The sequence below is a fragment of the Emydura macquarii genome, unplaced genomic scaffold, assembly GCF_026122565.2.
Source record: "Emydura macquarii macquarii isolate MOO-44397 ecotype Brisbane River unplaced genomic scaffold, CSIRO-AGI_Emac_v2 contig_2768, whole genome shotgun sequence".
Classification (NCBI taxonomy): Eukaryota; Metazoa; Chordata; order Testudines; family Chelidae; genus Emydura; species Emydura macquarii.
This window is the reverse complement of record NW_027132905.1, coordinates 47,407,173-47,429,651: the sequence shown is the minus strand read 5'-3', so window position 1 is coordinate 47,429,651 and position 22,479 is coordinate 47,407,173. Positions and strand designations below refer to the sequence as shown.

General features: G+C 38.6%; 1 protein-coding gene across 3 annotated transcripts in view; it reads right to left on the bottom strand.

Annotated features, from left to right (window-relative positions):
• Positions 1–252: 252 nt before the first annotated feature.
• VPS13D (vacuolar protein sorting 13 homolog D) overlaps positions 253–22,479 on the bottom strand; it is a 172,820-nt gene continuing 150,593 nt past the window's right edge. For 2 of the 3 annotated variants that reach the window (XM_067567464.1, XM_067567466.1), the window contains 3 exons: positions 8,308–8,439; positions 3,176–3,416; positions 253–2,102 (listed from right to left, as the gene is read on the bottom strand). In XM_067567464.1, coding sequence (XP_067423565.1) covers positions 1,971–2,102; positions 3,176–3,416; positions 8,308–8,439 — 505 coding nt within the window. In that variant the 3' untranslated portion in view covers positions 253–1,970. The remainder of the gene's footprint in view (positions 2,103–3,175; positions 3,417–8,307; positions 8,440–22,479) is intronic. The other variant, XM_067567467.1, reaches the window with a different exon arrangement.

The window sequence follows — 22,479 nt, the reverse complement described above, 5'->3', positions numbered from 1 at the left end:
AACTTTATTCTTGCCCCTAAAGCTTATTTTCGATTGTGTGTGAACATTAGCTGCTTCCACACAAAAGCTTTCCAGCTTCAATAGCTAGCTAGGTGCTCACTGCAACAAATATGAATTTTACATGGGATAGTAGCCATGAGCCTAAAGCAATATTGAGCCAATGCACGGGTTGAACTGCTAAAACTTGCTTTTCTCTGCCTATTGTATTTTTAATGTACACCAAAAGTGAAGCATTAAGTCAGTTAGTGAGTATAAAGGACCTTTATGGATTTAAATGTTAACCTCTTAGACCACACACATCAGCTGATCATCACAGCTTCTCCTTATGCACTGATCCCCTGCATTTCATGTATTACAAGCATTAAAAATTGTTTTACTCTAGCCTTCAATTTAAAAATATTCTTACAGTATGCCTTTATTTAAGAACTTGACAAGTAAGTGAATTCAAGAGTAAAAATTTAATGGACTGCTTATTTATAATCTAAAGTTTACAAAAAAGAATGCATGTTTAGAAAACCTGCTGAAATCTGCAACAAGTTACTCAGTAGTTTTGTAGCAACAGCATATCCAGTGATGAAACTTACACAGCAGATGCCATGCTGCAGGCAGGAAGTCATTGCAATTGTAAACCACTTTCAGAGAGACAAAGAGCACAACAATACCCTCTTAAAAAAACAAAACAAACAAACAAACAAAAAAAACAAAAAAAACCCCAGCAAGATATTCCTTATATTTTTAATGGAAAAAACTTACAAAATAAGACTTAACTCCATTACAGATAACTTAAAAGAAACTAGGAAAATTGACTTTAAGGGATACCCCACCATCTTTCCTCTAAGTCTGAGATCACACTCTGCTTTTGGTAAAGGAACACTGTCAAAGTTGATGAGTCCAACATTTGACATAAAGTAACTCTGTCTCTCAATACTGTATCTATTCCAAAAGTCTAATTTGGAGGTGCATGTTTTAGATTCCAAAACAAATGATAGTGATTTTTCAAATCAACCCAAACCAGTGCCAGCAGCCTAACACTTATGAGCAACTCTATAACACACTTATTAAATCAAAGGATGGTGGAGGAAGTGTTCAAGTTTTGTCCATTTAAAATATCTTGCCAATATCCTCTGCAACTGGATTATATCCGTCTACAATACAGCTCTGAACAGGGTATGGTTATTTTTCTGAAAAATAAACAATCATTCTGCAAAAAAATTATGTTTTTAGTATTTAAGAGTGATGTTAAACTATGTGAACCAGTAAGCCCTACCATTCTACTCCAGTAAACAGATTCACAAAAGCATTATGAATCTGGTGTAAAAAATGAAATGAACTTTTGGCAGAACGCTTGATGCGTCTGCTTTCAGTTGCACCCATAGTCCTGAAAATCAAATAAGTGCACCTTTATGATAAGATTCTTTAACCACCCACAATAAAGACACCCACAATACAAGTCCTCTGTGTTCTGGATCCCAACTCCACAGAAGGCGAATGAATGTCTTTTTATTACATCTACATTCCTCCACTCTTAAGAAGAGCTGTCTAGAGAGAATGTGCAGTTTAAATTAGTGCAATATGACTTAATATAACTTTTCTTTAATTTCTTTACAGTAAACAGACATTTATACAGATCCACAAACTGTTTTGTACTTCCTTATTTACATCAAACACAGTTGTACATATATACATGTTATCAAAATACAGGGCTTCCTCCATAACATTGCAATCGTGTCTGCTATTCGACTAAACGCTTTTTAAAAATTTTTGTTTTCTCAAACTAAATAACCCAATACAGCAAATATTCTAATTGTATTCATTTGTTTCCAGTGCACTGGTTTTCAATTACAGAATACACTTTTCACCAACCACTTTTTTCTCTCTCATTTTATTTTGGAGACAGAATACCCTTAGTCCCTGCATTAGTACTTCTGATGGTGTAAGGGAAATTTGGTCTGGCAGCAAGTCGGATGGTTTCAGGAGTCCAGCTCCAATTGTTCTTGGTGTTCACTGAGTCTTAACATAAGTTGCTGCTCATAATAAAGACTCTTTGCATAGTTTATTTCTTGAGACAACTTTACTGCTAGGACTTCAGACTTCACATGGACCTGCACAAACAAAAGTTTATTACACATACAACTGTATTTAGAGTAGTGGGAAAACTTACCACAACTGTGAAGAGAAAAATATCCACTTAAAATAACTCTATGCAGTTATCAAATTTCTCATGTAAATGAAATGACCAGGCTTGGTTACTTCCAGAGGTAGTGCTATCTAGTGTTAAGAGTAGAAAACTAGGAACTGGGATTCTGTTTCAGTTTCCATACCAGTTACTCATCATCTTCCCTATCTCTAAAGTATAGATTTCCTCATCTAGCTCAGTGCTAAGGTTGAGTGAATTAATGTTTGTAAAAGGGCTTTGAGATACTCTGATAAACAGTATTTTAATTGTTTACATGGAACTCGGCTCAAAGAGACAGACAACTAGAGACACCAGGTATGCTATTTTCACTGGAGGGAGTGGGATAGGCCACACAAATACTTTGGGCAAGTCACTTTATCCCTCCTATCTTTTTCTCTCTCTTTTCTCTTTAGAATGAAAGCGCTTTGGGTCAGGTCAATCTCTTATGGGGCACTGATCTCTGCTCATGTCTCTAGGTGCAACTGTAGTACTTACATTAGTAAGTGTAGAAACTCCAGTTGGATTAGAACTGAGAGCTCTGCAATTTTTGTTCTGTCTATGTTACAAAGATTAACTTTACTACACACATGGAATAAATATCATGAGACTGGAGAGAATATTTTGCTATTACAAGGTGAGGAAGTGTGGACGTAACACCGTAAAGCAGCCTGATGTATATTCCATTAAGCTAAGGAATACTGGGTAAGGTTTCTGAATTTGTTTTTTTTTTTAAATCAGATTTTGCCCCAGCAATATCATCTTGGGTAATGCCCAGCCTATCTTTCTGACTGGATTTCTGCACCCAGGTCTCTCTCACAGATGGACAAAACATTATAAAAACTATAGTGTCTACTTTCACAGCTGGCTGAATGACATTTTCATAATTAAATGGCATAGAAGACAGTATATCAATGAGGACAAAGCATTTGACTATTGCAATATGTACGCCTAGAAAGGAAAAAAACATAACAAACGTAAGAAAAAGTGCTGGGTCCTCACCATAGGTTTCTGCTGTGATGGGCCTGGTATTGCTACACCGCTACTTGTATTCACGGCTTTCTTTGTCAGCTGTACATAGACCTTCCCATGGTCCTTTGAAATAAGGCAGTGGTAGAGATCGTCATACTTGACTTCCAAGAAGATGGCCTCTTTGTCTACATAATCCCCACTCTTCAGGAAATAAACAGCTTTGGATGAAATGAGAACACAATAGCTGTCTGTGTTCTCCACTGCTATGAAACTGCAAAACCAGAAAGATAAGTCAGTGTTGTTTATTATCCTATTATTTGCAATGGTTAAAACACTGAGTTGGAAGACTGTTCTGTTCTTGTACTTGCTACTCTCTGTGTGACCTTTGGAAACCTATCAGAAAAATGAACTGCATCATATATAATGCTGTGACTTTAGGATTACATTATTTTTTATTAGTTCATCAAAAATAAACTGAAGTGTACCCCCAAAACATCACCCTGGCACAGTAAGCACAATATTAATATTAAGTGTCCATTCTGTAGCCTTTCTAACTTTGCATGTCAGGGCTACAAAATAGGCAGAGCTACAGGATTAACTCTAGGTCAAACAAAATCTTAGGTATACTACAGTCTGACTCTCGCTCAAAAATCAAAGGAAGGCAGAGAGGTAGATGTAATAGGGAATGGAAGAAGAAGAAAGCAAGGCACTGAGACTGGGATAAGTGCATAGCATAAAAATTTTTATGGCCATAACTTTGTGGTTAGGGGTGTGATTTTTTTTTTAAAAATATATTTATGTCTGTAGGAGGAAAAGAAGAGAAGTGAGGAAAAGGGAGAGACGCAATCACCCCATGACACAGGTGGCTGGGAACCTTCTGTTAATAAATATTGTTCAGTGGAGGAGAGGGAGATGTTGGACTGAGCCACTCCTGTATATTTTAAACCACACAAGACATTTCCCTAGCATGAAGAAGTGGTGTTGCGTTTTTTGTTTGCTTTTTTTAATGCCAATTTTATTGCCGACAAATTCTTGAAATTGAAATGGTTTGTAAATCTACTCTGATGAAAGGTGGGTTGTGTTAATGAAATGTCACCTGTCTCTCATGATGCATTGCAAATTACAGTGCTTCACTTTTCTTTCTTTAAAAAAAACAAACAAACAAAACAAACAAAAAACAACATTAACCTGCTGCCTGACCGGTAGCTAGAGAAGAGAAATTAGCTGTTTAACATTGGAGGTGAAAGGTTAAGCAGCAAGCAGGAGGGGTCCCCAGAGAGATTAGTTAGTCTGAGTGATGAATACGGGAGGGAGTATAAAGGTGAATTAAGGAGATTTAGAGAATTATAATGTCTGAAAAGATCAATGTAAAAACAATGAGAATTCAAAAGTGAAATATTTTATGTATACACAACATTTTGAGTCTCCAAACAAGCCTGAACACTAATGGGGTATTTTACAAACTTAAATATCTATTTAGTTTCTCTATTCATACTACCAAGTGAGAGTGCTAAATGGAAATGTTAGTGTTATTCCTTCACTGTCAGTAATCCACTAGTGTATGAACATGCCCGTAGGAAGGAGATTCTACTCATTTAGATCCATTATTAGGCGGTTTGAAAAATATTTTGCATAGCAACAATTAAAATTCTAGCCCTATTATATTTAAATCTCTCTCTTCCAAATGGTCACAGTTTGAGAGGCCTATGGCAGCTTTCCAAAGATGCTGCTACTATTCAAATGATACTGACAACTTTGTGTTACCTGTCCTATTCTTCTTACCAACTAAGTGTTCTCTAAACGCTCTATTTCTCTAGATCCACACTGTGGGCCAATAGGTGACAACCACAACATGAATCTGCTAATGTAATGTCTCAAAGATGAGCAAATGGTATTTGCAAAATAGCTGCATCTGTCCATGTATTTAGCCCATAGGTACGACATACATGATAATTTATTTATACCTTTGTCAAAGGATGCTCCATGCTCTATTGACTATATAAAATGAGGCTGGATTAAAGGTGTTGAGGCAGGCTAAACTCAGAATTTCCATACTTCAGTTTATGCCTCTGCTTTCATGCAATTTTAGCCTATTTGTGTGTCTAATTTATTACCTGAATTGTTCACAGAAAAGATGGAAGACTATTGGATCATCTAATCAGCCCCTGGTCTGCATAGAACAGAATCCATGATAGGGTAAATCCATCTTGCGTTAAACCCCCTCATTTACAAATAATCTATATAATATGTACATAGGCCATTGTGTTCCTAACATTCTTTGCCTGACATTTTTTTAAAACACACAACTGTCTCCCTTGACCTCTCAATTCAGTTGAATCAGCCTCTCAATTCACAGTTATGAAATAAAATGAACACACTGTCACAGTTCATATGTTGCTGTTCTCAGGCCTTGACTGATAAAATTATTCTCAAATGCTTATTTAACTTACTATTTCTTGTTAACAATCCCAACTTTCATTTATCTAATATACCGCTCAAAAGCAGAAGCTCACACTGCCGTAGATGTTTAGACCTTTACCATATATCATTTTAAGATGATATCACAACTAAGACAGTAGAGTTGTCACATCATTTTCTGAGGAGTGTGATGGGAATTTTAAATTTAATTTGCTACTAGAGACTTAAACAGATACTAGAGACTGGAGGAACACAAACTTCTGCTCACAACACACCACTGTGACAAAACAGGTATAATATTTTCATAGAATCATAGGACTGGATGGGACCTTGAGAGGTCTTCTAGTCCAGTCCCCAGCATTTATACCCATTTTAGAGACAGGCATACGGAGGCACTCAGGCTTCCATCAGAGAGTTCCAAATTGTGGTTCATAGACCAATCATGGTCCACAGACAATTTACTGGCCAAATGGTTCTGGTTCTCTCTGTTCCCAGCTGAAAAACTGCATTAAAAGAAGCTAACAGACACACAAAAACCTACTAGTATTATTCTATGTAAGTAATTCCCACAGGGAAGTTATGAGATTTCAAATGGGAAAGGAGGTGGTCTGTGTAATTGCAAAGGCAAAAGGAGATAATCATCAGATAACCTCTGATGTGATGTGATCCATTCTATGAGAATATATTACATCATTGTTTCTAGCATATATAAAAGCTACGCTACTACAGAAAATGCTAATACCATATTCTGACTGACAAGGATTTATTTCATTTTATCAGTTTTTCTTGATCAATTAAAGTCGCACTCCATAAATCGAACTATTATAAAGAGGGGAAAAAAATCCCATCAAATGGCAAGAATATTGTCTAAATTAAAGGAAACAGACAATAAAAGGAAATGTGGATTTTTTGGGCTGTAGTTTATTGAATATTTAAGCTCTGATCCTCAGATGTGCTCAGCTGAAGGAGTTCCCTTGAGTTCATTGGGCTTCTCAGGCCCAGCACTTTAGAAAAATCAGATCATTCATTTGTATTATGCTTTTTACAACAGGCCAGATTTAATCTTTACCGATTTTCCTTCAAGGTATCAGGAATGTATTTTGAGGAACAGAGGTATGAAACCAAGGGCAGTGATTTCCTGGTGAAGTATGGACATTTTAGCAAATCTGCAGTTAAACCTTACATTTTGTTCTAAGTTTGAGTCATACGTCATTAATCATTTTCTTTTGCCAACAACCTACATCCTCTGCTCTGTGCTTAGTTTTCAGTTCTTCTGTTGAAACTTCAAGACATTCGTTTTGCTTTTTTCCATATCCCTAACATTTCTATGATTACAAAAATCAAATTAATAAAAGAAAATGAAAAATTAAATGAAACATGATCCAGTAGAACAAAGTAGAAGCAACCAGATCTCTGGAGAATTTGTGGGGTTTTAAGTACATCAGGAAGTAATTACACAATATTTTCCAGAAGTGAAACAGTGAGCCTAACTGGAAAAAAATGTGGAAACATTTAGTTAGAACAGTAGAGCAAGGTATTATAGCCCCCTTTTATGGATTAAACTTGGAAGGAAAATATGCAAATAATCAGGTCTTTAAACATGTTTTTAATTACAATACTAGGATAAAAGTCAGAGGCACAATTTTGTACTGGTTTTCCATGACAAGACATACTGTTTTCTTGTTGAGTGATATTCCTGTTGGTAAAAGTCACAGTTAATGAGCAATTCGACAGCTGAAGTCATGTTAGACATTTTTGTTAATTTCACTGATGTAGTTACTCATTTAGTAGCGCGCGCACACACACACACACACACACACACCACTCATAAAAGTCTTATTTGGAAAATCTATATAAAAATACTTTAACTCTCAGGGCTCAAGTTTTTCCCAGTTTTCCCCCAGCAGAAGCCACATTATCGCCCCTGACAGTGGAAAGTCTGTGCATGGGGTGTGTGTGTTTCAGAGCCCCCGCAGCAGACGACCGTCCCACCAGGGACACAGTGATCTCTAGTGCACGACCTACCAGAAAACCTTGGTGAGCCCACTGCTCCTGTAGAGCAGCTGTTAAATCTGTTAGACCCCCAACTTGAAAAGCAGGGAGAAAAGCAAGTAGTAGGGAGAAAGCAAAAGTGGAGAGGAGAGGGAAGGTCATGGTACCCCCAAATTAGATGCACCGAGGCACAAGGCCAGATGTCAAGTGATATAATTTCTCTATAACCTGCCCTTCTTGAAATATGTTACTGTTTTTTTCTTTCAGAGCAAAATGAGAGTAATGAGGCTGATAACATGCAATTAAACACAACTAGTACATCATTTAGAAACCTAACTGATCAAATTCCTTCTTTCATAAATGTGGGGACAGAAACTGGCCCTGTCATTCAGGTAAGGATTGGGCATCAAGAGACATGGATTCTAATTTTGGCTCTGTCAGACAGAGAGAGACTTTGGACTACTTAATATCTCATTGCCTCCATTTTCCATGAAACATAGATAATGACAATGAACTACCTTTATAAAGGTGCTGTGAGGCTACGTCAAATGATATTTGTAAATTATGTGAACATAATTGGAAGGGAGGGGATGAGGGAAGTTATCAAGCACCCAAAATATCCTCCAGTAAATCAAGAACAAGAGAAATAGATGTCGTGGATAAAAAGGGTTTCGGTCGCTATCACGAAGACACAATGTATTTTTCATTATATGATTATATTGTGACACAGCCGTTGCTGGGTTAGTACTTACAATTCATCTGGGATGTTGTCTGTCAGCTTGAATAGCTGTTCCTGTCCTTCTGCCTGGCTTTCTGAATACCGGGGCAAGAGTCCTTGAGGACCTCTACAACAGCGTGGCTTTCTCACTCTCTCAGCCTGCGTCCTACGTACAACACACACATGCAGCATGCATTAATTGATTTCATGGGACTTTCTTCTTTCTCTTGGGAACTCTACTCAATATACTGTCATATTATAAACGAGGTTTTTGGCATGCAAAAAGTTAAGTTATTAGGTCTCTGTTGGTATCTGCTTCAAATAAATACTATAATATTTCTGCTTCTTTTTCCAATTTTCCATTGTAATTTGGTCTGAAATTAAAAAGAAAGCAGGTGAAATTGATGTGGAAAAGCACCGTGAAGCACAATAGCCTGCACATTTTTAATAAAAATATGTAATAATACATAATGATTTTTAACATTTTTTCCAGAAGCAGGAATCCGTAGGTGGTGTTTCCAGAGAGCTATTGTATTTGTTGTATGTAGACGGTCGTGTGTTGATGGACAAGATGACAATAGGTCGAAAAATAAGAGCCACCCACAAGTATTCTGCAGTTGTTAATGCTCTACCCACCAGTACCTGTGTCAGTACTATAGCATATCTTTACTTTAAAAAATCATGAATGCTTTCTAAAACTTTGAACACTACCAACATGTAGAGAATTGTGCTGCGGGGTACCTAACCTTGCTTCGTTCCTTGCCTCTTCCCAATACCACCACTCAGACTGCTGCATGCTGCTCAGATCTCCCTTTCAAGCTAGTACTATTAATTTTTCTAGAGGCTACTTATAGCTGAACGCAGTGTTTTTGATTACTGAACCCTAACTTTCCTCTTGATGTTCACTACAGACACCGCAGAATGAACTGCTATTGTCCTTTTGATCGAATAAGGGGGAAAATCCCACATAACAATTCGTTTACTTTTTAACTGCTTGGCAACAGCACACAAGTGTACTTGCCCTCTAAGTTCTGCTTATTGCAGATGTTTTCTCTGGAGCCTTGTTACTTTTTTAGTGCTTTTCCCTTTCATCAACCGTCTGCTAGACACACATACACAAACGCACTTTAAAACTCTGCTTTCCTCTGCATTTTTGGCATCCCTGCCTACTAACTCGAATCATGGCAAAGTATATTTTTACTGCCTCTGCTCTTCTTGGCTACAGCTATCATAAACAGAAAAGTCATCTTCTATATGCCCCTCACGTGCTGCTTTTGACTTGATTCACTGCTTTATCTGCCGTAACTTTTTACTTAATGAGTTACTTATTGTGATTAAATTCACTTGAAGCATTTTGACTATTGGGGCTTCCTTCAGCTTTACTTTCTGTTAGCCTCTGTGCCATTTTGTCGTTCAGCTGGCTCGGTAGAAGTAAGAAATGGAAACCTCTCTTTCTCAAGTCCTTGGAATGCAGAGAACAGGCCACTGCAATAAATGGCTCTTTGAAGGATCGGTTTGTTTGTTTTTACCTCTGATCTAGTCTTTTAAGTCTGCACCTGAAATGCAGGGAATAATTACTGCTGGTAAAGAGAGAATAGGTGTCAGATTTGTAGGATGCACCATAAAAACTTCTGAATTAGCACACAAAATGGTAACCTGAAACGCCTCAAATGTATAATGTAGCCACAACCATCATCCTTAAAAAGTTTCCAATTTTACCTTTACAGCGAGACGACATTCTCACAGCTTTGGTATTAGTAGCTGTCTAAGGCCTTGTCTACACTAGCACTTATGCCAGCAAAACTTGGTTGTGCAAAAACACACCCCTGAACCACATAGGTTTTGCCGGCATAAGCACTTGTGTGGGCAGTGTTATGTCGGCGGCAGACGCTCTCCCACTGACACAGCTCCCGCCACTCATTTAGGTGGTTTTATTATGTCAGCGGGCAAGCTCTCTCCAGCTGACATAACACACCTACACAAGTGCTCTTCCAGGGGCACAGCTGTACCTATACAGCTGTGTCGCTGTAAGTTAAGTGTAGACTATCCCTAAAAACATCACTGTGTAGATCTAACTTACCTAGGAACTGCTGTGCTGTGTGGGGTTTAGAAACCCCTAGATAACTAGTCCCCAGGAGTGGTCTTTCTTGCACTGGAGAAAAAGATAAAATAGTCCCTCCCATGCTGCTGTTGTAAGTGGTGCATGGATGAATTATTTACAAAGATGTAAAGTTATAAAACAAGATTTCACGAGGGCCAGACAGGTACTTAGAAGTAAAACTAGACGGCACTTTAATCCATTTATCAAAATTCCCAGGCAGTGGCATATACTGTGAAGAAGGCTAGGGTGTAACCAAAGAATTTAAATAAAAAGTTAAAGCAGAAATCACTCCATATCCATTAGCTCCTAAGAACATTTTATTTGTTAACCTTACTTGTGTGAATTTTCCTTCTCTCCATGCAGCACCACCTTCTCTACAACTTTAATGGCCCAACTTTTCCACCCTCTACCCACATGTTGAACATGAAAGAAGAGATTAGGTACAAAACAGGTACACATTGGTTATCGGGCTTCATTTGTCTTCTTATTTTGTTTTCTTCCCAAGTCAGCGCAACCTCTCCCTTCCTTCCAGGGATTTATAACTGCAAAACTTCAGAAAAGAATTCATACCCCTGAGAAAAGTAGTTGAGCTGACTGAAGCCCCAGTGTAGACAGCATTCTACAGCAGAATTCCTCCTCTGACCTAGCTGCTGCTTCTCGGGGAGGTGAATTTATTCAGCAACAGAAGAATCCCTTCCTTCGCTGTAATAAGGGCTTGTCTACACTTGAAATGCTACAATTGCGCTGCTGTAGCACTTCAGTGTACAGACGGAATCTACACTGACAGAAGAACTTCTCCCATCAGCATAGGTAATCCAGCTCCCTGAGAGACGGTAACTAGGTCAACAGAATTCTTCCGTTGCCTGGTGCTGTCTACACCGGGAGGTAAGTCAGCTTAACTACATTGATCAGGGGAGTGGATTTTTCACACCCCTGGTGATGTAGATAGGTTGACCTAATTTTTTAGTATAGACCAAGCCTATAGGTCTACACTGAACTGCCGCGGTTGTGTCGCTATAGCGTTTCTAGTATAGACATACCCTCTGCCAGCAACCTTTAAACTCTGCTTTTCAGCCTCTCCTGCCCTATTGCCACATAGCTTTTGATTTTGGTGAATGAAGAATCACTTCTCTAGATAAAAAACTAAGAGACACTATCACGGAGTGGACTGAGCAGAGAAGCAGGAAACAACTCCGGACATCTAATCTTGGCTCGGTCACTAACTCGCTGTCTGATCATCGCTGACCAATCATACTGTACATACTCCTCCATGTCTTAGTTTCCTCAACTGAGAACATGAGATACTTCTACCCGTACATACTTATCTTATAGAACTTTAAGATGATTGACTGTTGAGCATTTTTAAGATGTAAATGCTATACGAGTTAATTATTCCAACATCCCTATTCAGAAGTTGAAAACTAGCATATGACAGAGTGATATCCTTTACTTCACCCTGAACCTATGAAAAAAGAACCTTTTTACCAGTTTCAGTTCATACAGATCTCCGGTAAAAATGGCATTAATACGCACATATAAATCAGAAATGGTCTATGAGCATTTTAGGGCTGCATGGTATGAGATCTCTACTGCAGGTGTGACTATGTATTTTCCTACATATATATAGAGAGAGAAAAAGGGAATTAATTTACAAAAAACTAAGAGGAGTGAAATAAAATGTTTATTTCAAACAGTAATTTTTCATCACTTGCATCTGTCTGAGTTAGGGCTACCTGAGCATTAAATGATCACATTAAGATCACAATCTAAAATGTTTAAACAAAGATTATAATTTACTGAAGAATTACCTAAAAGCCTGGTACGAGCAGGGAAAATTGGTGAAGAATTTCAAAAGACCATGGATGGGGGTAGTTAAGACAATGTAAAAGGAAGTGAAAGGGGAAAAACTGAGGTCAAGTGGTTAGAACAGGAGACTAGGAATCCTGCTGTCCCTTCCCCATCTTTGCTACTGGCTCAGTCTGTGATCTTGGCCATGTCATTTAACTTCTGCCTCTCAATTTTCCCATAGGTAAAACAGGAATAATAAAAGCTCATGGGGTAAAGCTGGCTTAACGTTAAGTACTTCTAGATCTGTTGATGAAGTCTGTGTGCAAGACATGCAAATCCCCACCAGCTTCTACAATTATAAAACAATACTAAATACAATGTGTTTTTCTTTATGAAAATGCAAAATGTTTGAAGGTTATGGAACATACTCCTATAATAGGAAGCAGTGTCCCACCCTTACTATCTTTCCATCTTCCTGTTAGTCCCACATCTTTGTCACACATAAGCCGCAAAGAAAAGGCAAGGTGCCTGAATACCCTACATTTAAAAAAAGAGAAGAACAACAGAGAAATTACTGCTTCTGGGCAGCTCCCACTGGCTCTTTAATCTTTCTGCAGCACCCAGATACTGTAGCGACAAGTGATTTAGAAACGCTTATGTAGTGACAGATTTAAGGAATGACTGGCTTAATCTTAACAAAAAGGTTTAAACTTAAGCTACAGGTCAATAATTAACTTTTCAATGAAAGACTGTTCCATTATGCATTCAGGAAAGTGAAATGAATAATGGACCATTAATCCATCTGCCCTGGAATAGGCAGCAGCAAAGTGTTCAATAATTTTCAATATATAATATTCTTCCAGTAGCACTCAATCATGTCATTTTTTACTAAGATTTTGCCTGTTTCTCTTCTGCAGCACAGTGACTGAAAGCATATGAAAGGTGGGCTCGTGAGACTGCTGTGAGATGTGGAGGGAACAGGTCCTTCTAATAAAAAACAGTCTGCAGAAATCAGAACATCAGAGAGTGCTGGTTTCCAATGTCTGGCCTAGGAGCAAGTCCGAGAAACAGAAGACAAGTGCTAGGCATTGCAATGTGTTTCTGAAAGACTGTTGGCAATTTATGAGTTAGACTGGAAAAAGTTAGGAGTACAGTGTGTCTACTAAGCTGATTTATTTATTGTTCCTCATGGCTCTTTGGTGCTAAGATGTTCAACCTGGTGATAAAAGGTAATTCTTCTCTTGCTGATAAGAAGGTCAGCTGCCTTTTAATTAAGTGCGCTAATAACAACACAAATTGCATTGACTGTCTTAGTCCATCAGCCCTGGGCAAATTGGTTTGCTTGGTCTGGACAGTTAAAAACATTCCACAGTACTTGATTTTTTTTTTTTTTTTTTTTTAAATCTACAATTTGTTCTGCTGTCTCAAGTTACGCTCTGTAAATCATAAGCAACACCGATGAAATACAAAAAGCTGAAAATCTATAAAGCAGAATGAACGATGGTGTGCCCACATCTGTGTTACATTAAACATGCACTCAACAGATTTGCTGATTCTTTTTTAATAAGCACACAAAGGCAATACAAGACAGAAATGCCCTTATGTCTACTAGTCACAGCAGGAAAAAGTGCTGCTCAATGGAGACACAAAGAGATTGTGAATGGTGTCAGAAGGTTGTGGCTCACAGTACACTGCTTCACTGTTCAGACGAAGCGTGACACTTGAGATTCTTATTTCAATTTGCTATACGCATGTTTAAAAACCGTAAGGCTTGTATTATTGTAGCTGTGTTAATTGGTTGGTTTTTACTTAACAATCCACAGTATTTCTGTGGTTCAGCCAAAAGGGCTTCAAATTTTTTTTTAAAAAGGTTTGGTGTTCAAATCGATCAGTGAATCAGTTGATGCAACAAGGCACTTACATAGCTCACTGGTGAGAACTTGTGATAAACAGGGTATACAGCATATTTAATAGGCTGCAGAACAAAAATAAATAAGTGACCCATCATAGTCAATTGATTAGTACTTGTACAAATTATATTTTCTAGCCCTCTGTTCCATGTAATACCCTAGGTTTGTCTGCACAGTCACTATTTAAATTATATATGGCCAAATTCTGCCCTCAGGTACACAGGTGCAATACTCACTGAAGTCAACAGAAGTGGCGCATACATATTTGAGGGCAAAATTTGTAATACATTATTTAAAGGAGTCTATACAATATTTTCTTTTGGTTTTACACAGATTAGTTTGGGATTAAACTATTTAAAAAGCCAGATTGGAAAGTATCACTATAGTAAATAAAAAGAAATGAACAGAGAAGTCTTGCAAACAGAATCTCTGTGGAATTCAGTCTTTGCCAAATTACACATAAATGAGAGTTTTTGCCTGTTTTTTCTATCGCACCTTTCCATTTCCTCATCACCAAACCAAAAGTTGCTATTCAAAGTATCATAGTAGTTGTAAGAAAATCAAATTCCATCTCTTTCCATCATGGAAAAGAAACATAATAAGAGAAACAAAGAAAACTCCTCCAGGTAAAACACTGCATTGCAAGTTGTGGCCTCACTAAGAAACAAAAGCTTGTGAGATTTTCTAAAGCGGTCTTCCTGATAAGAAAGCTGCCACCCTTGTCACTTGACCCATTTAAAAAAACTAAAGGCAGTTAAAGACATGTTTACATCAGTAGATCATAAGCTTTTCCTTGGTACAGGGAAATATCCTGATCTAAATATCCTGATCTGTTCAATAGTATGTATGTGTATGTATATATATATTTTTTTTTTAAAAAGGAGCTCAGTAAACAACCCAGGAGTTAAGTTTATTTGAAGGATTTAAAGAGATCCAAAAAATGTTGTCGGATTACTAGATTCACTGATCTTAAAAACATTTGTGATTTAGTCTCTCTAATGACATAAATTCTGCGTGTTTGAGCACTGGGAACAGTACTTCAGATGCCATTGCATCAAGTCTTTTGCAAGAAGAAAAATTAAGTATTTTCAAGACGACAGTTCCTTTTGGGGGACATATCAGTTTTACACATTTCCAGAGGACTTCACTGCAATTCTCAAATGAATGGTTAAGGTGAAGATCAGTTAGCTCAACAGAGAAATGGAAACGGTTGCATACAAGAACTATATGGTCACATACAAGGTGAAGATGAAGTTCACTAGGATTGTTTTCATTTTGAGGGGTTGTCTCTGCCAATTTCTATTGGAAAGGGATAAGGTAGGAGACAGATTATCTGGGTTTCAATATTGCCAGTCAGATTTCCAGACACACTTTCTCTTCATCATAATGTGGCTTAAAGCCCAGATGCCTCTGTGCTGGGCACTATTTGTACCTTATCCACCAGGCCTTCAATGGAATTGTGCATGCAATAGTACATAATATAGTCTGGAGCAATCCAAATCCCAGAATATGATCTGAGACATTAGGACTTGGAACAGGCTGCTGTATGCAGAATTCGATCCAGAGTCAGAAGAGGGTGGCACATCACTCGACCCATCACACAGGGTCAGCTAGCCACAAACTCATCTAGATAAACTGCTCTGGAAGTTACTGAACATTAGGGATAGACATACCACAAAGCCTATTCAGCCCTACCCATCCTCCCTATTACCAAACCCTTCCCCAAAACACCTAGACGAGGACCCTGGCTCCCTTCCAGCTGACAAATACTTCTACATAAATCAGAGACAAGCACCTAAAAAAAACCCCCCTCTTTGAAGCCATCAAGTTCTTCAACACTCCTGCTAGTAATGAATTTCCTCAGCTAGTCCTATTCCTTGCTGCCAAAACACAACTGCAAGCAACTGTCACCAATGTCAGAGTTAAGAAAGGTGTTGCAGTTTTCCAATTTAACAGCCTAGTCACGGTACCCTATTAAAACAGTAACTTATTGGTGCTGGTATAGTTAAAGCTGGGTCAAGGTTTCCATTGTAAATCCTGTTTTTCACATTTGTATAAAATTCATCTGTAAGACGTCTCCTCCAGGCTGTAACTTGGCATACAAAGTTCCAGGCTGGGAACAATTCTTTTTTTCCTTTAAATAATTAGGAAACAACATCAGTTTAAACAAAGGAAATTTGGCAGGTTATCAATCCAGGAAACAATTCAATCACTGCTGGTATTTTGAAGAAAGATGGTTAAAATTTGTGTTCTATTTAACTGTGGAAAGAGTTTGGTGCACATAATATATTAAGGACTTTTTCTAAAAGGGTTTTACTGTGTTTAAAAAACAGAGATGAGGCAGTCTCTAAAGGTAAGAGGAGGAAGACTATTTCAACTTTTCTCTGAATAGTGGTCTGAGCACAAGACCAAAAGCTGTGATACTAACTCCATCTGTGGCCTTGGGCAAGTCACTTCATCTCCATGTGTCTTATTTCCATGATACATAAAATGAGGATAATTTCTTACCTATATCACAGATGGGTGTTGGGTGAATGAAATGTATGAAGGACACTGAAAAGTGCTAAATTGATGGAAGAGAAAATGATTTAACTGCTAAAAAAACATTTATTTTATATAAGCAGCAGCAACTTGTTAAAATGCTTTGCATTTGTCAAGGCTTAATTCAGATGTGAGATGATGAGAGCTTGGACAAGAGTTTTAGCTGTATGGATGAATAAGAAAAGCTGTATTTTAGGGCATGTCTATGGCAAGTTCACGTGTGGCATGCCAGGGTGTAAATCTACTGTGCTCCAACTTGCCATACACTATCTGCTGCTGTGCACCAAAAGTTCCCTAGTGCGCACTGACCTACTGCGGTTTGAAACAGCAGTATGCAAAGAGCACTAGGGAACTTTTGCTGTGCAGCAACAGGGTCCATGCAGACAGGTAGTTTGCGGCATGCTGGAGTGCTGTAGTTTTACCCCCCAGATTGCTACGTACTAACTCGTCATTTAGACAAGCTCTTACAGATGTTATGCAAAAAGAATTGGCAAATATGTAGACACAGACTGGATGCGAGGGCTTAGAGACAAACTCCAGTTAAAAATAACACCTAGGTTACAGGCCTGGAGTGACAGAAAAGGATGGTGATGTTATAATAAGAAAGAAGGTATTGGGAAGGGCTTGAGCTTGCTTAGGAACCCTGAATTTGTGTTTGTGAATGAGATTACCCAGCGATGAGGCGCAGAAGGAGAAGAGAAAGGGACCAAGGACAAAGCCTCGTGGAACCCTCCCAGAAAGTTAGAAAAGGAGCCTCTGAAGGACCTATAGAAGACGGGATTGGAGAGAGGTAGGAGAAGAACCAAGAGAGCACAGAGTCATGGAAGCCAAGGAAAGGTAAGATTTCAAGAAGAGCATGGTTGATGACATCAAAGGTGGCTGACTGGTCAAGGAGGATGAGGATGGTGTACAGGTTCTGAGCTTTTGGCTAATAAACGGTCATGAGAGATCTTGGCAAGAGAGGTTCCAGTTGAGTGAAGGGGTGGAAACAGGACTGGAGGGGGTCTGGAGGACAGAAACTCCACACTGAGAGAATCAATATCTAATGAACTGTGCCCAACTTCAAGCAACCCTACTCTAATTTAAAGCTCCTGGTTGGACTGTGACTGCTCTGACGAAGTTTGTGTTCATTTTTAAAGGTTATTTACAGCTGCTTCCTGTTCAATTTTGTGGTCAGGGGGTGCAAACTCCAAGAAGGAGCAGAGAAGATGATTATATGAACTCCTGCAAACAAACTGATGAGTTGTCACTGCTCTACAATGTAACTCATTCACCAGTTCAGAGACACAGATGCCTTTAAGTGTGATACAAATGCACATGAAATCCAATGTTGGATTTGGCATCAGAATATCCGAGTGAACTGAAAAAATCTGTGAAAATCACATGCAGCCAGGGAGCTCCCTACTGACTACACACTGAAGAAGGTTCATCTGAGTTGTTTATTCCAACAAATGCATGGAATGCATTGTACTTGTGAAATGTGCTCCCAATATGCTAGTTTCAAGCAAAAACATGCAAGTAAACAGTGCCTAGGGCTAAAACCTCCCACTTACAGTCAAATCACTCCTCCTTTGAGGAATCTACCAGCTCAGATGAGGAAGACCTCTATCTGACCTAATATGCTTTTGGAGGACCATAGTGTCCTGGGTAAGCAACTGTTTATTATGGAGGCTGCTCTTGCCAGCTCCTCAAAAATGTAGCTAATCCACTATTTTTTTTTTTAATCCGAGATCAGATCGGAAATGAGCCTTGTGTGTTTTAGTGCAGACACTATGTAAAATCTCCTATGACTTTGATAATTATAACAGACTGATTTAAGGGTGAGGTGAATGCAGTCCCATTTTGCCTTTATACATTTAAGGCAGACCCTGAGGGCCACGTTTTCAAAACAGGAAAGCAACAGGTCTGCCCGAAAAAAATGAATGTACCTGTGACACCCACACCAGAACGGATATTTGTACAGTCTAACTAAAACTTGCATTTGCAAACTGGATGATGGTGTGCCAACTGCCTGGATGCATTTGCAATTACGTAATTCAGACCCCATTCATGTGCGTGCACACATGCCCCTTTTGACTATTTAGTCCCAGGGATTAGTGTAACTGTCATTTTTAACAGATTTGACATTTAAAAAAACATAACAACCAGAAAATATACTATTGCCTTTATTAGCTTCCAGTTTTGGCCTGGATAGCTGATGTCATGATCGTTGTTTCATCAGGATTTTTTTTTAAGATGCTGAAGAACTCTTTCCCTCACTCCAGTTTAAAAAATAAAAAGGCAGATGGACTTTGACAATTACCTCCTTCAAATACATCACTGATTTCTGCGGCCCAAGAAAACTATTTCTTTCCCAGCATTGTGACCTAGGAGTTGCATTCTCCCTCTTTAATGTTGGTTAAAGCAAATCACACATAGCTCTAATTCTTAATAGGATGAGTCACGAATGTCAGATAACTCACAGCTATCTTGTATGCAAGTATAAGCCTTTACTTTTAACTCCCAAAATTCAAAAAAGGATTAGAACTTATTTGAATAAGATGTGCTGCAGCTGCCTTAGCTAAGATTAAAAATCACAAGGCCTACGCTTCAGGGCACAAGCTGATAACTTGAAGTCAAAAGAAATCCCACTCCACGGCATAGTATTTCACAATTAGGTACAATGTGGGATTATTACACCCTACTCCTGAATCTTCTAGAATTGACTGTTTCAGAGGTGGGGTGCTGGACTAGATGGAGAATTAGTCTTCTGTAGTAGGACAATTGCTACAGAGATCACCATTAAAAAGTTAGCATGTACCAGGAGCTGCCACTTTGTAACGACAACCAATGTGTGATCCCTCAATTACATTAAATAAGAAAACTATTTTGTTGTACAGCTTCATAGTTTGGGCAAGAAGAACCTTTAGAGAAAGTAAGCTAACTAACGGGCTTAAAACCAGAATACAGGGCTAAATACTAAATTGCATATCATGAAAAGGCCATACAAAGTGGATATCCTCGATAAAGAATGGTATTTGTCTCAAGACCCTGGCATACGTATTTTTAAATCTGCTACAGATGATACCAGTGAGAGGTGCTGTACAAAACTCTTCAGATAGACAAACAGAAAGGGGCAAAGGTGCTAAATAGGTTGGCTGTGACTTTTAAAATTTACAGTTGCAAAGAACACTTTAAATTAATTGGTAGAACATGCAATACAACATATTAACAGCAGTTATCAGGTGGTGAAATTACCTATAAAATATACCAGCACTTGTACTAAATGAGGTGACATCAGGGTAATAAATAGCTCTGTCTGTATGAAATAGACTGTACGACAACCTAGACAGGAAATATCGCCAAACAAAAAAACTCTCAAAGTTACTTTGAATAAAGAATGATTGAAAAAGGAAAGTAGGTTGGGAATTTTTTTTGAAGGATCAGTTTTACATATTTTTCTCAAATCACTTTATAAATCTGCTGTGCATTAGAGATCAGATGTATTTTTTTTAAAGTAAAAAAACCTGAAGGTTTACTTTTTTAATAGCAATATGACTATTCTGAATGGCAGCAGTATATATTACAAGCAGTGTGAGAGGGTTAAATAGGACAGCCTCAACTCTTTATAAACTTTTGCCCTCTGGATATGTACTCATTGGCTGCTGTACAACACTTGAGCTGTATTACACGCCTTAACGATATGGTTCAACTGTCGGTCAGGCTCGGGGCCTGGCAATGGGCCAGACCGCAATCAATGGGACACAAACCTCCCCCTTTCAGATCATCACGAAGGCTCATATTATCTCCTTTTTGTCGTGCTGGTTAAATTTATGGAGCAGAACCCTGAAGCTGCATTCCTTGGCTTGGGCCGGCCCACGCGGGCCTCCCTTTGTTTGGTACTGTAAGCGAGGCGTGCTTTGGAGGATTGCAGGGTTGTTAGTTCAGGCACTGACTGTTTGCTCATGACTGAAATGAAAAGGGTTCAATGAAAGGGCAAAAGGACAGCACAAGTGTAAAACCCTATCCCAGCAGGCCCTGGGATCCCATATACAGACGCTGGACTAGTACTGAACATAAAAACTTGCAGTTAATGACAAAAGGAAAAATCTCAGTCTAGATAAGCTGAACAGACTAACCAGTAAGTTAGCCCAATATCTTGCCAAACTGTCACTTAACTTTAACCAAATCTATATTACTGCACACAGATGAAATAATTTAGCATAATGTACTAATTAGCATGAAAATGATCTTGAAAGCATTGCTGCAATTTCTTTTTCAAAATCTGAACATGAAACCTATGAAGTGCAAACACTGTCATGTGGCCAACAGCACATTTTAATAGTTTCATAATGATCATTTTTTTAAAGTAGTGGAAGAGCTCCCGAGAACTTGATGTGATGATCTTTATGCCTCTCTCTGAAGGAAATAATACTCGTGACACTCCTTGACATGCCTAGCAAATAGAGGACACCTACTCTCTTTATTCATGTGAAATAATAAAATAAATGTGAAATTGGCACATGGCAAAAAGGAGTTACATGGGAAGTTTTTCCTAATGTGGGGAACTTGAGCTCTGTTCAGCTGCCTTTACCCCATTCATCATCGTAATTCCATGATCAATGCAAAAAACGAATTAAGAGTTCATCAAGAGTTAAGCTTGAAAGATTGTTTTAGTAGACTCCAGCTAATACCTCAAAAATAATAATACATTTTCTTTACAAAAAGCTTACACAGAACCCACCCCCCACAACTAGTACAATGTCTGGAAAAGAATAGTTGAAAGATTAAGCAAGGTCTCCTCTGCCATTAAATCTTTTGTTATTATTTATACCATATTAGAGCCCAAAGTTTCCATGTGAGATCTGGGTCCCTTTGTGCTAGGTGCTGTACATACTTTGGCACACATGGTTCCCTGTCTCATTTACATGCTCCCTAACTGCATCCATGTTCTCTTTATGCTCCGTAATACTGTGCACCTCCTTCTGTGTTCCCTCAGGTACACTCCACTCCTGATTCCCTGTGCACACCCCCATTACACCACATATTGGTTCCCTGTACCCCCTCTATGTCCCTTCTCCCCTACATGTGCCCAGGACCCACAGCACCTTTCATTCCCCTCCATCCCTGACATTGTCTTACTCATCTGACATGTGCTTCCTCCTCTTGCCACCTCATTCGGAGACCAGGGAGCCCTGCTTCTTTAGATTCTTCCAATATTCCAGTCCTGCACCCTGCAAACTACATGTCCCTTCCTGGTCCTGCTCCCCTCTCCATATATCATATCGGACTGTTGCTCCATCATATTTGCCACGGGCTCTTAGCCCCCAATCTCTGGCCCAAGCCAGGAGCTGCTGCAGCAAAACCTGGAGTTGGATGATGGTCAGTTTGTATTATGAAAGTCCATATTCATACCCATTTATAATACTGGTGGTTTAAACACTGCTCTGTATACACTTAAACACAACTCTGCCATCCTCTCTTCACTCCCAAAGTAAAAAAAAAAAAAAAAAAAAAAAAGCAAAGAGGCACCTCCCTTCAGCAAGTACGTACACACACACACACATACACACACACTTGGAAAGTCTAGGCCATGACATTTTGGAGATATGTGCAGCCAAAGAAATACCAGGAAAATTTTCAAACCAACATAACGTTAAACCCCTTTCTGGTTTTTACAAATCTTATCAGAAAAATCTCTGCCCTGTGCTTAAAGTCAAATCAAATATATCCTTTTATAGAATTTCAAGTTTCATGTTGAAAATAGCACAGCTTAACAACAACAAAATAGAATCAGGTTATACAAAATATATGCCACTAAGTTCTATGGATAGTGCATCTAAATTATAGCTATAATCTTTCTACATACACTGAACATGAAGGCCAA